Genomic DNA, 15,274 nt, shown 5'->3' with positions numbered 1-15,274 from the left:
TATTTTAAAAAGGGACAAATGCAAGATAGAAAAAAGGAAAGTTCAGTTAGTTAGAGCATCATCCCGATACACCAAGGTGGGTTTGATCTTGGGTCGGGGCATATACAAGAAGCAACCAATGAATGTATAAATAAGTGGAACAACAAATCAATGTTTCTTTCTTTCTCTTTCTCCCTTCCACCCACATTCCTTGTTCTAAAATCAATGAATAAAAATTTTTAAAAAAGAGAGAGAAGTATGAAGGATATTGCTGAGACAATGGGGTAACAACCACAGAACCAGCCAGCTCCAGATTGCTGGAAGCAGAACCTCTCCTCCCCCTTTTGACTCTCTGGAAAACTTGTCTTCATTAACTTACTAAAAACCAGGCGGGGTTTGGGGGATGAGGAGGAGATGCACATTGCTAGGCACAATTGGTGCCATGTGTAAACTGAGCCTTCAGGACTGTGCATACCCCAACTTTTCCTAGAAGTTGTCACACCTTTTCTAAGAACTCGCCACCCTTATCATTGCCCTTGATCCCACTTACCTACTCTGAACCCCTTACAGGCTCCCAAACCTCCCCAACTCAGGGAGAAGGTGCTTTTAGAGCAAGAATTCACCCTTCTCCATTCCTTGATCCACTTTACCAAACTCCATCTCATTCTATTGGTGCAAGAGGCACTGGGCAGAAGGACCTTGGTTTGGGTCCCAGACCGGGAGGGATCAGTTACATTTTTAATCACTGTTCTTAAAACTTCTGTTTCTGATCAAGATGGAGTAACGGGGACCAGAATTACCCTTCTATCTAAAACAATCAAAACGCAAAACACACTTAACATCATGCAATAAAGACAGTATTCCTTCTGAGACAAAAACAAAGGAAGTGCACCCTACAATCACCACAGCTAATTTCATAGCAGGAGTGGCTGGCTATGGCACAGGAAGGGAAAGAGACCCATCTACCCTTACTGGCCAGGAGACCAGGAAGACAGAAGCCACTAGAGTACACAGGACATAATACCAGAGAAGAGAGAGATGCATGAAAAGAACTGCAGAAACTTGCAAATGGTTCCCTTTGAGAGTATCCAGTTAAATACTAATCAGCACATGCACGTGAGGAAATTTCCAGAGTCTGGGAGAAAAAAACTCTGCAAAGTTTAGAGAGACTATACCGGTTACACAAAACTTCAGAGACCTGTTCCCAAAAGCCAGGCTGGAAAATCTCAAATTCAGCATTTGGTAGAGTACCAAGAAGAGTCTTGCCTCAGCAGTGAGAAATAATTAGCCCTAAACACGGCTAAGGTTTTGCTACTAAATCATAAAAGCAAGACTCAAAGGGATCAAAATGTTTCTCAGTAACTTGACAGTATCCAGAATAAGAATATTTACAAGGAAATAAAAGTATTCACTACCAAAGTAAAATTCAAATCAAAATTTAATCAAAAACCTCAGTCAAAATTATTAGTCATGCAGAAAAGTAGGAAAAAAAATGTATCTATAATGAGAAGAAAATCCAATTGACCAGACCTAGAACTGACATAGGTGATCAAATTAGTGGTAAGTGCATTTCTGTTCTAGTTTCACTCCCTAGAGTTACATTTTCTTAATATGTGTACGACTTGTTGAAATGAAGTTTACATTAGGCAATTTCTACTAAAAAATGTGATAGGTCAAATGTGCTAAATAAACAATACTGGAAGGTGTAATGGTTAAAGGTTTAACATTTTCAAGTATGCTAAAGGCTATTTTTTGGTACATTCCTGTCTCACTGAGAGAAGAGATATTCAAAGTACAAACTAAATTTAATTCAAGAAATAAAATATTGACTATAACAGCTTGAAGATTTTAAAAAGGTTTTTAAAGTGATAAAATACAGTTTTAATGAATGCCTGAGAACAGATACATTGCAACAGCCATAAATGGACTTTTACATTTGCTTTCTTTTATTCTAAAAACTGAGGTTTTATTAAATTTTGTAATTATGCTTACATATTTTGTAGGCATATTTACTCTTGTATTTTCTTACTGGTTTATTAGTAATCAGCTTACAATGTGAAGAAAACTTCATGATGATGACTGGTCTCATGAAAACCCATTACTTTCATCATGAAGTTAGGAACTAGTAAAAATGTATTTATATAATACTACACCTGAATATTTTAAAAACTACCTCCTAAAATAATTTATGAATTTTAACTTTCAAGCACACATGTCAGACTCTAAAAATGCTCATTTCATTGAACAACTCTGAGTAATTATTGAATCAAAGACATAGATATATAGATGTTATTTCACTATTCTTTTAACATTTCATATGTTTGGGGGGGAAAATAAGGTGACAATAGCGTGCAGCTAAATGCTGCCTGTAGAAAAAAAATTTAGCATAAACACTTAAATTAGAAAAGCAAAGTTTAAATTAATAATCTAAACTTAGGTTTAATAAACAATAAAATGAGCAAATCAAACCCAAAGCAAATAAATTAAAATATATAATATACATAAGAGCAGAAATCAATAAAATAGAAAATAGAGAAAAATCAATGAAACCAAATATTGGTTTCTGAGAAGATGAATAAAATTAATAAACCTCTACTCATAATTATTAGGAAAAAAGAGATGAAACTAATGATATCAGGAATGAGATATGGAACATCACATCAGATTCCTCAGACATGCAAAGGGTAATAAGGAAGCATAAAGCAACTTTATTCCCATAAATCAGAACACCTCAACAAACTGAAAAAAAAAGGCTTTGAAAGACATAAACTACCAAAGCTCATTCAAAAAGAAATAATTGAAATAATCCTATACTTATGAAAGAAGTTGAATTTGTAGTTAAAACCTTCCCACAGAGAAAATTCCAGGCCCATATAACTTCTTTGGTGAATTCGACCAAAGATTGATTTAAGGAAAAAATAATACTAATTCTACACAAACTGCTTGAGAAACTGAAGAGGAGGAAATACTTCCCAACATATTTTCTGAGGTATTCATTACCCTGATACTAAAACTGGAAAAAGAAATTACAAGAAAACTAAAGATCCAAGGCTTTTTTTTTTTAAAGCAATTTAAACCCAACAACATGTGAAGCGGATAATGAATCATGACCATGTGAGTTTTATCCACGAATGTAAGTCAGGTTCAAAACTTGAAAAGTCAACATAATTCATGATATTAACAGATTAAAATAACTAAAACTATTTGATTATCTAAATGGATGCAAAAAAAAAGCATTAAAAAGATCAACTACTTTCCCTCAAACAACAAGAAAAAGAAAGGAACTTCTTCATCCTGAGTAGTTAAGGGAATCACTGAAACACCTGCAGGTAAGATCATATAAAGGTTAACTGAATTCTATCTCAGTAAGATAGTAAGCAATGTAGAAGCTATTTTAACTCTACACTGTATTAGAGGTATCAGCCAGTGTATTAAGGAAAAAAAATAGGATGCTAGATTAAAAAATAAATTGTTTGTATTTGTAGACCATATCATCATCAATACACAAAATCATTTTAAAAATCTTCAAGAACTACTAGAACTAATAAGTAAGGTTAGCAAAGTCAAGAATACAAGGTCAGTACATAAAAATCAAATGTATTTCTACATTCTAACAATGGACAATTCTAAAGAAAAAATTTAAAAAACAGTATCATTAATAATAAATTCAAAATACATGAAATCATAATAAATTTAAGAACAGATTTGCTAGACGTGCAGACTGAAAACTGTACACCACATTGATAAGAGGCAATGTATAAGAACCGATCAATGGTAAGATATAGCACAAATGTGGATCAGAAGACTCAATATTGTTAAGATGCCAATTCATCACAAATTGCTCTGTAGAGTCAATGCAATCCTAATCAAAATCCTAGGAGACATTTTTATAGGCAGAGTATAGAAATTAACCTTAACCTTTGTATCATATTCACAAATTAACTATAAAGAAACTAGTAATACTTCTAGGATAAAATATAAGAGGAAATACCTCTGGCCTTGAATTAGACAAATATTTCTTCGATAAAAAAAACTCCCACAAATTATAAAAGAAAAATTAATAAATGTGACTTTACCAAAATTAAAAACTGTTGTCATTTGGAAGATATTGTTAAGACAATAAAATGGCAAACCACAGATGGGGGGGATATATTTGTAAAACACCCATCTAAAAAAGAACTCTGAGTCTACAATATATAAAGATCTTTTAATACTTAATAATAGAATAAGCAATAAACTTTTAAAAAACCAACTAAACTAAAAGACAATGATCTTGACAAACACATAACCAAAGTAGATATACAGATGGTAGGTAAGTATGTGAAAATATGGTCAAAAATCATTAGTCTTTAGGCTAATGGAAATTAAAACCACAATTAAAATCTACTATAACACTCACAAGAATAGCTAAAATTAAAATGACTAACAATATCATGGGCTGATAAAAATGTAGAGCAATTGGAATTATCATAATTATTGATGGGAATGTAAAATGGTACATATATCTTGGAAAATAGTTTAGCAATTATTTACAAAATTAAACACATACTTATCAAATTATCAGGAAATCCCAATCTTATGTATTTACCCAAGAGAATGAAGACATATGTATACAAAAAGATGTGTCAGTAAATGACTGTAGTTAGCTTTACTCATAATAACCCAAAACTGTAGCAACCCAATTGTTCTTCAACTGAAGAGTGGATAAATTGTAGTTTATATCTATACAATGGAATACAAATCAGCAATAAAAAGGAAATGCACTACTGATATATGCTACAACATGGATGCATCTTAAAATAATTATCCAATATAATAAAACCCTAATATGCAAATTGACTGAACGACGGAACGACCAGTTGCTATGATGTGCACTGACCACCATGGGGCAGACGCTCAATGCAGGAGCTGCTTCCTGGTGGTCAGTGCGCTCCCACAGGGGGAGCGCCGCTCAGCCAGAAGCCAGGCTTATGGCCGGCGAGTGCAGCTGCAGTGGCTGGAGCCTCTCCCATCTCGATGGCAGTGCTAAGGACCCCTGGCAGGGAGCAGGCCTAAGCCGGCAGGCGGACATCCCTCAAGGGCTCCTGGACTGCGAGAGGGTGCCAGCCGGGCTGAGGGACTCCCCCCGCCCCCGCAGTGCATGAATGCCGTGCACCGGGCCTCTAGTACTGATATAAAAGAAGGCACACTGCATGATTCCAGTTTAATGAAAATCTAGGAAGAGCTAACTTATATGACAATAGTTGCCAGAAGCTAAAAGGTGGGAGGAGATTAACTACAAAAGTACATGAGAAAAATTTCAGAAGTGATGAAAACGTTCTATATCTCAATTGTGATGGAGGTAATAAGGATATAAACAGATGTCAAAACTCATAGAATTTTCTGCTTAAAATTGGTGACTTTTACTGTATTGAATTATTATCTCAGAAGAAGCTGACCAAAACAGATACCTAATGCAGGGAGATGTACTAGTAGTAAAGTATCTCTGAGTAGTGTGATTATAGAAGTAAACGAAATAAATCTGCACTAAATAAATTCTCTGCTTAAGTTTTGTTTGGCCACACGTTAATGGAGACCTCTTGTATGGAGACAGCCTTGTTGCATATTTCCCTAGAAATAGAAGTAGGGAGGTGGGTAGTGAGATTTATTCAACCTTGTGTTGCCAGTGACTAGGTAATACAGGGTGTCCCCCCAAAATGTATATACACTAACAGCTGATAGCTCAATTAATGTTCTTTTTTTCTTTTTTTCAGATTTAACCCATTGTAATTCATAATGGGTGAAAAGTATGTATAAGTTTTTAGGGGACACCCTATATTTTTATGTACTAGGTACTTTCAGTCAAAGTTTGTGAATAAAAATTTAACTACACACAAACTCTCAAAACACTTAAAAAAGCCTAGGTTCATTCAATATTCTTACATTCAGTAATTAGACAATAACATTCATAAGGTATTGGCTAGTTTGTATATTTCATTGTTTAGAACTATCCTGCACAATTATTTCATGGCAAAAGCAAATTAAGAGTTTTGTGGATCACATTTGGATAAGCAACTTTTAATTCATGATACAGGTATTTCATCAGTTCATTCCTTCAATCTTTTGCTTCTTTTTTTTTGTTAATCCTCACCCAAGGATACTTTTTCTATTGGTTCTTAGAGAGAGTGAAAGGGAGGGAGGGAGAGAGGAGAGAAAGAGAAAAACTGATATGAAAGAAACACATCAATTGGTTGCTTCCCTGCAGGCACCGCAACCAAGGCTGGAATAGAACCTGCAACCCAGGTGCTGCCTCCCCCTTTTTAAAATATACTTTTATTGATTTCAGAGAGGAAGGGAGAGGAAGAGAGAGATTCCTTGATTTGGAATTGAACCCAAGATCCTTCATTGCACAAGCCAATGCTCTAACCTCTGAGCATAGCAGCCAGGGCTAAATGATTGTGTGTTTTTTTCAACAATAAGGAAAATATTTTAATATTTTTTAGTTAGGAAAATAATTCTACAAGCATTAACTAAATTCTTCAACATCAATTTCTTTATACCCTTTACACATAGGAAAAATTAAGACAGAATTCCTCTATGCTTGAATTATGGAGAATTAACTTATTCTTTGAAGAATTTTATTCAAAGTAATAAATATTAAAAATGTAAAAAAAGTTATCTGCTGCTTATAAAACTGAATATATGGCTAACTTAAGAAATGACAATATGTTTTATAAACTAATAGAGGAAAACTTCTTGACATTAAATTTTAAAGTAACTAAACAATTTTAAAATGAATTTACATTGTGGAATTGTGTACCTGAAACCTGTATAATTTTGTTAAGCAATATCACCCCAATAAATTCAATAAAAAAGAAAAAAAGAAGTGAATTTGCAAAATAAATAGTATACTTACAATTTGTTGCCACTTGAAATTGAGAGTAAAGTGCTTGAGTAACTGAATTCCAAAATGTGTATAAAATTTCAGACTGTCCATCCTGTGACCCCAAAAAAGAGATTTATTCATAAATTTTAAAAAACTATAATGGATAAGATGTAATGTGAAAATGTATTTCAATGTATTGAAATTAAAATTTCTAAGGCAACTACCAAACAATGGAATTATTAAGTAACAAAGTGGAATATAGATCATATCTCAAGTTCAGGTAAACAATAGTCCTCCTGCTCTACTTACTAGATGTGTGAGTTTGGGCAAGTTGCTTACTCATTCTCTGCCCCTTTCCATCTGTAAAATGGAGATAACAGTACCTGCATTGCAGGATTTTTTGTTGTTGTCCTTTTTTTGCCTCTTTATTTATTTTCACTGCAGAATTATGAAGATTTAAGAAGGCTGTAAAAGTTATGTTCCTGGGAGAGACCAAGATGGCGGCATAGGTAAACACCGGAGACTGCTGCTGCAAACAACCACTTCAAAAATACAACTAAAAGACGGAACGGACATCACCCAGAACCACAGGAAGGCTGGCTGAGGAGAGACTCTTCAACTAGAAGGAAAAATAACAGCACACCGAGGCTCAGAGGAGGCGCAGTGTGGAAAAAACTCAGGTGCGGAGGTGCGCGCGCAAAGCGGGCTGGTGGCTGAGAGCGCGGTTGTCGTTTTCGGTCAGGGGGGAGTCTCAGACTCTGAGCTCCAGATACGGGCGAATCGCTGGGGACTCGGACCCAAACGGGAGAAGCGGGAGTGTCTGGCATCAGTTGGAAGGCAGCTTTCCCTCCGAGGTTTGCAGCGGTTCCGGGGGTTCTGAGAAGCAGAGCCTCTGGGAACAGGACTGAGGGCACCATAACGGCTCCCTCCGCCCGCCCTGTTGAGCCCGCCCCGCCCAAGCCCTGCGCAGAGCCATTTGCCGGATCGCCGCAGGCAAAGGCTAGATTAGCGCCCCCCCAGAGGACAGAAGTTTTCCCACTGCAGCAGACACAGCTGATTCTCACAGCCAGTCGGCCTGGTGGTCAAATCCCTCTAGTATTAACTACAACAATCAAGGCTCAACTAGAACAAGACTGCGCACAAAGACCACTAGGGGGTGCACCAAGAAAGCATAAAAAATGCGGAGACAAAAAAACATGACAGAAATGGAGGATATAGAGCTAAAAATCGCAATTTTGAGGGCTTGCAAAAATGTGCTAGAAGCTGTCAATAAACTTGAGGAGAGAGTCACGAAAACTAATGAGACCCTCGATGCTATGATAAAGAACCAACTAGAAATTAAGCATACACGGACTGAAATAAAGAATATTATACAGACACCCAATAGCAGACCAGAGGAGCGCAAGAATCAAGCCAAAGATTTGAAATGCGAAGAAGCAAAAAACACCCAACCGGAAAAGCAAAATGAAAAAAGAATCCGAAAATACGAAGATAGTGTAAGGAGCCTCTGGGACAGCTTCAAGCGTACAAACATCAGAATAATTGGGGTGCCAGAAGATGAGAGACAGCAAGATATTGAAAACCTATTTGAAGAAATAATGGCAGAAAACTTCCCCCACCTGGTGAAAGAAATGGACTTACAGGTCCAAGAAGCGCAGAGAACCCCAAACAAAAGGAATCCAAAGAGGACCACACCAAGACACATCATAATTAAAATGCCAAGAGCAAAAGACAAAGAGAGAATCTTAAAAGCAGCAAGAGAAAGAGACTCAATTACCTACAAGGGAATACCCATACGACTGTCAGCTGATTTCTCAACAGAAACTTTGCAGGCCAGAAGGGAATGGCAAGAAATATTCAAAGTGCTGAATACCAAGAACCTACAACCAAGAATACTTTATCCAGCAAAGCTATCATTCAGAATTGAAGGTCAGATAAAGAGCTTCACAGATAAGGAAAAGCTAAAGGAGTTCATCACCACTAAACCAGTATTATACGAAATGCTGAAAGGTATCCTTTAAGAGGAGGAAGAAGAAAAAGGTAAAGATACAAATTGTGAACAACAAACATGCATCTATCAACAAGTGAATCTAAGAATCAAGTGAATAAATAATCTGATGTACAGAATGAACTGGTGATTATAATGAATCAGGGACATAGAAAGGGAATGGACTGACTATTCTTGGGGGGGAAAGGGGAATGGGAGATGCGGGAAGAAACTGGACAAAAATCGTGCACCTATGGATGAGGACAGTGGGTGGGGAGTGAGGGCGGAGGGTGGGGTGGGAACTGGGAGGGGAGGAGTTATGGGGGGGAAAAAAAGAGGAACAAATGTAACCTGAACAATAAAGATTTAATTAAAAAAAAAAAAAGTTATGTTCCTGACATAAAATAAACCCTCAATGAATGTTAATTATTACAATTATTATCATCACCTTTTGAAATAAAAAAGGAACTTCTGTGACCATAACAAAATGATGGACAAAGCATGCTCAGACTAAGAAGAACCGTCGGATATAATTCGCCAATTACAAAAGAGAACGGCCTGAAACATAGATACAGTTTTGTTTTGTTTGCTTTAAGACTGGAATGACTACTACTTAGCTGAGCACAATATTTTTTCATTCAACTTGGGGTACATATTTTAGAAAGTAACTACTAAAAAGAGATAATATTAGTTCAAATATCATTTGTTAAATCAAGACAAAGTACTTTGAGATTGTTAAAACAGAATCACACTTCCAGAAATTTTACCAAGTACTTTTTAAAAAAATCCAACATCCATTCCTGATAAAAACTTTCAGCAAACTAGGAATAGAAAGGCGCTTTCTCAACCTGCTAAAAGGCATTTATGAACAATGAAATGATAAAATCATGCATAATGGAGAAGACTGAGTGCTTCACCCCTAAAATTAGGGAGAAAACAATGATTTCTTTCGGCTCTCATTAATTCTATTAATATTCAATGAACAAGAAAATGGCTTCCACCTAGTACAACAAATAAGAAAAAGACTTCAGTTTGGAAAGGGAAAATGGTCTTTATTTATAGATGAATTGATCATCTATGTAAATAATTTGATGGAATCTACAAGAAAGTGACCTGAACTAATAAGTGATATTTTGCAAGATTACAGAATACAAGATCAATATACAAAATTCTGTAGTACTTTTACATATAATTAGTAATGTGTAATTGAGAACTGAAATTTAATAAGTCCATAAACAGTAACATCAAAGAATAAGAAATATGAATAAATCTGTTAAAAGATGAACAACATCTGAAAACTATATTATTGAGAGAAAGTAAAGAAGATCTAAATAAGTAGAGGTATCTTACTTGTGGGTAGATAGATTTACTATTGTTAAGATGTCCATTCTTCCCAAATTGATCTATAATCTCAATAGGTGTTTTGGAGAGATTGACAGGCTGATTCCAAAAGTCAAATAGAAATACAAAGAACCTGGGAAGCCCAACACAACTTTGAAAAAGAAAAGCAAAACTAGAGAGCTAACAATATCCGATTACAAGGCTTTTAATAAAACTACAGTATTTAAGAAAGTGTGGGGTTAGTGAAAAGTTAAAGACTTAGATCGCTGGTGCAGAATAGAGTCCAAAAATATACTCAGGCATATATTCAGTGGTGACATAATAGTCTTTTTAACAAGTAGTGCTGAACCGAAATTCTAAGACTTATAGAAGAAAACAATAAAACTTTGTGACCATGGAATAAGCAAAGATTTCATAGATGCAACACCAAAAGCTCTTTTCATAAAAGAAAAAAATTTTGATATATAGGACTTACTAAAAATTAAAAATTTCTGCTTTCTAAAATACTCCAATAAGAGAATATAAGACAAGGCCTAGACTGGCAAAAATATTTGCAAATCACATATCTAATAAAGGACTTACGTCTAAAAAACTCAAAACTCATTAAGAAAACAGATAACCGAGTTTTAAAAATAGGCTAAAAATTTGAATAGACACTTCACAGATAGATATGAAATAAACCCAATTTAAAAGAACTCACCATACCAAGTACTGGTGTTGGTGAGGATATAGAGCAACTGTAACTCTTATATACTGCTGATGGGAAATGTAAAATTGTTCAAACATTTTGGAAGACCGTTTGACAGTTTCTTAAAAAGTTAAACATTCACGTACCATATGACTAAGCAATAGACTCCTAGGCACTAATCCAGAGAAGAAATAAATGGATATATTTATTTCCATCCAAAGCCTTGTATACTAGTGTCCATAACTGTCTACTCCCTGTGTATTCAAATTTTCTTCCTTCGGTATGTTTCAGATTTCCTCTTCTTGTGCGTATTAAGAAGTCATACGGATTAAGGTCCCAGTCATATTGGATTAAGGTCCACCCTAATGACCCCATTTTAATTTACTTTTTTGAAGACCTATCTCCAAATGTGAATTTAAAAATGTTACCTCTGGGTGATATAATTAAATATGGGGCTTCCAATATTATTTTAGGGTGAAGCACTCAGTCTTCTCCATTATGCATGATTTTACCATTTCATTGTTAATAAATGCCTTTTAGCAGGTTGAGAAAGCTCCTTTCTATTCCTAGTTTGCTAAAAGTTCTTATCAGGAATGAATGTTAGATTTTATCAAGTGCTTTCCCTGCATATATTGAGATGATATGGTTTTCTTTTTTTGTTTGTTGGCTTTCCTTTTCCAATTAGTTTTATACTAAAACAGCAATTAATCCTCCACAAATTTTACTCTCTCATATTTTCCATACCCATGTCTTTATGCTATTTTCTGGATAATTTAATAAATTCTATCTGCTAGGCTGCTAATATCTGTTTAATGCATCTGCTAAATTTTTTATTTTAATACTTTCATTTTTAATTTCTAAATGTTCTATTTGGTTCCTTTTTTATCTAAATGGTCTTTTGAAATAATACTTTGTTTCTCATTTTTATTCCATTTTTTCTATTTCTAAAATATATCAGGTAGAAATATTTTAAGTTTTCAGCAGATCATTCTAAACTCTGAAGTCCTATAAAAGTTCTTTAGGAATCTAAAATCTGTCTTGCATTGTCTTTATTTTTCCTTCTGACTCTCAGTCATACTTCTACTTTATTTATAGGCTAGGTGATTTTTTACTGTGAGCTCATATCTGGCTGACCTTAATACATGGAGAATCCTAATGGCTAAACTAGAAATGCTTCCCTCCACAGACGATCTGCGTTTGTTTCTTGTGAAAGTGAAATACTGTTACTGAGGATCATGTTAGCCATTGTCACAGGTATCAGCTTTGTGCAAGACTATCTGGTTTATTCTTCTATCTTCTTATATTTATTTGTTTGTTTACCCTCACCTGAGGATGTGTTTACTGATTTGAGAGAGAGAGGGGGAGATGTAGAGAGGAAGGTAGAGAGAGAGAGAGAGACAGAGAAAGAGAGATACATCAAGGTGAGAGAGAAACATTGATCTGTTGCCTCTCATATGTGCCCCCACCAGGATCAAACCCACAATCTCGGTATATGCCCTTACCAAGAATCAAACCTGCAACCTTCTGGTGTGCTAGATGACGCTCCAATCGACTGAGCCACACCAGCCAGGGCCTTCTTCTATGTTTTCAGAGCCCCAGAGACCTACTGGACTGATCCTATCATTGACATGAACATTTGATCCTGGGGCAATCCAGGTTTTGTAATGACATACCTCACAAATCCCCACTAAAATTTCAACCACTTTACCTGTTTGTATATGTATATGTATATGTGTATGTATATGTATATATGCCCCTCAGAGATTCTCTTACTTTTTGCAGGCCCAATAGTACATTCAAAATGATGCTTTTCTAATTTATCTAGAATTTGTGCATACCAAGAATGTTATATGTTAAATTTTTTAAAAAAATACAATTCCATCAATATAAACCTTTTCTATAAAAACAAAAAAAGGGGGAGAAGAATGTTATATGTTAAATTTTTTTAAAAAATACAATTCCATCAATAGAATTTGTGCATACCATAGTGAGAGGGCCCTTAAGAATATCTGGTTCCTATACAAGTAAAAGCATAAATCTAACCTTTGCAGATAAAGAATCTTTGTAGATAATATCTGAGTTAAATACTTAACTGACTATTGCTACTTGATTTTTTAAAATATATTTATATGTATATTTTTATTTCAGAGAGGAAGGGAGAGGGAGAGATAGAATCATCAATGATGAGATAGAATCATAGATCGGCTGCCTCCTGTATGCCCCCTACTGGGGATTGAGCCTGCCACCCCGGCACGTGCCCTTGACCAGAATTGAACCCGGGACCCGTCAGTCCCCAGGCTGACACTCTATCCACTGAGCCAAACTGGCTAAGGTGCTACTTGATTTTTTAAATCATATTGAGATGGCACAGACAAATTGTTTTTTTCTCATAAAATTAAAAAGATTTCACATTTGGGTGTCCTAAAATTTTGCTCAGTCTCGAATGCTATAATGAAATCATTTGCTATGTCTAAAAAAGAAAAAACACACATTAGTTTTCATAGTTAAAATTCTCATTAGTACTATAGCTACTCAAAATGCTGAACACATACCAAATTTAGCCTAATACATCCTACACACATGATTACAAGATTCTGTTCAATGATGAAAATTGCTGGCTTAGAAAATGGAAGTATCATATCTATACTCCCACATATAGCTAAACTGGCTTAATTCCATAGATGAGACTCTAAAACCTGTTTTTGACTATGTGGATCCTGAATAATTTGTCAATAATTTGCTTCATTCACTTTCAAACAAAATGTTAAATAATATTGATGATTATATAGTAATACTGTAACTCAACTTGTTTTAAAAGATACTAAAATTAGACTTTTGATATGTAAAAAATAAAGTCTAAAATTCCAATTTAAAATGAAATTACTCATTCAAGTAAACTATAGAAAATACAGTATAGAGCTTGTCTCAGGTGGGCGTTCACCAAGGAGAAGACCATGTTCAGTTTGAGTGCCAAGATCGTGAAGCCCAATGGTGAGAAGCCAGATGAGTTCGAGTCCAGCATCTCCCAGGTTCTGCTGGGGCTGGAGATGAACTCAGACTTCAAGGCCCTGCTACTGGAGCTGAACTGAACCAATAACGACCAAGGAAACTGAAATTGGTGGCTGTTTGAAAGCTATGATAATCTTTGTTCTAGTTCCTCAACTGAAGTCTTTCCAGAAAACACAAGTTCAGCTGGTATGCAAGTTGGAGAAGTTAAGTGGGAAGCACATTGTCTTTACCATTCTGCCTAAGTCAATTCAACAAAGCCGGACAAAGAATAAGCAAAAGAGTCCCAGGAACCGGACCCTAACAGCCGTGCACAATACCATCCTGGGGTCTTGGTTTACCCAGTGAAACTGTGGGTGAGAAAATCCACATGAAACTGGATGGCAGCTGGCTCATAAAGGTTCATTCGGATAAAGCTCAGCAGAACAACGTGGAATACAAGGTTGAAACCTTTTCTGGTGTCTATAAGAAGCTCACGGGCAAGTGTGTTAATTTTAAATTCCCAGAGTTTCATTTGTAAATAAAAATGACTAAATAAAATATTGTTCTCGGTGAAAAGAAAGAACATAAAATATAGAAGAGGAAAAAAGTATATTACACACTTAAATGCCGTAAATAATTAATCTGATTAATAGGTATGAATGTGTCTTTTCAAACTATAGTATGAACTGAAAATAATAAGCTAATTTTATAAATTTACAGGAAATTTATTAAATTAAGCAGAAGCAAAATTAGTTATCTTAACTAAGGAAAAGTTTTGAAAAGGTTCCACATTTAAACTATGTTCCTAAGATTTAGTATTTCCAATATAATTGGTTGTTCTATTTTATACTCAAGCCACTTATGCCCTATTCACACCTTGATGTGTTCCTAATAGCACAATTAATATCTATATATCAAGATAAAATCATATATCCCTATTCCTAATAATCCTTTTTTTAAAAATATATTTTATTGATATTTTACAGAGAGGAAGGGAAGGGATAAAGAGTTAGAAACATCGATGAGAGAGAAACATCGATCAGCTGCCTCCTGCACACTCCCTACTGGGTATGTGCCCACAACCAAGGTATATGCCCTTGACCGGAATCGAACCTGGGACCCTTGAGTCCGCAGGCCGACGTTCTATCCACTGAGCCAAACCAGTTAGGGCCCTAATAATCCTTTTTAATCAATAATAATACACAGGCATTTAAAACCTGATCCACATAAGCTGCCAATGCCCATTCACTATAATAACTGAATGTTGATGGGAAGTGATACGAGTTTTTTAAAATATATTTTTATTAATTTCAGAGAGGAAGGGAGAGCGGGAGAGAGAGAGAAACATCAATGATGAAAGAGAATCACTGATTGGCTGCCTCTTACACACCCTACATGGGATTGAGCCCGCAACCTGGGCCGAGAC

General features: G+C 35.4%; 1 protein-coding gene and 1 pseudogene across 1 annotated transcript in view; one reads left to right on the top strand and one right to left on the bottom strand.

The window, feature by feature from the left end:
• COG5 (component of oligomeric golgi complex 5) overlaps nucleotides 1-15,274 on the bottom strand; it is a gene marked incomplete at its 5' end in the record, with an annotated part of 187,590 nt that overhangs the window by 62,144 nt on the left and 110,172 nt on the right. Inside the window, one exon of the mRNA XM_005862867.2 lies at nucleotides 6,875-6,956. Within this exon, the coding sequence (XP_005862929.2) occupies nucleotides 6,875-6,956 (82 nt within the window). The remainder of the gene's footprint in view (nucleotides 1-6,874; nucleotides 6,957-15,274) is intronic.
• LOC102249299 lies at nucleotides 13,801-14,386 on the top strand (annotated as a pseudogene).

Source organism: Myotis brandtii, unplaced genomic scaffold (genome assembly GCF_000412655.1).
Source record: "Myotis brandtii unplaced genomic scaffold, ASM41265v1 scaffold17, whole genome shotgun sequence".
In the NCBI taxonomy this organism is placed as follows: domain Eukaryota; kingdom Metazoa; phylum Chordata; class Mammalia; order Chiroptera; family Vespertilionidae; genus Myotis; species Myotis brandtii.
The sequence above is the reverse complement of the archived record's forward strand: the minus strand, read 5'-3'. Positions and strand labels throughout refer to the sequence as shown.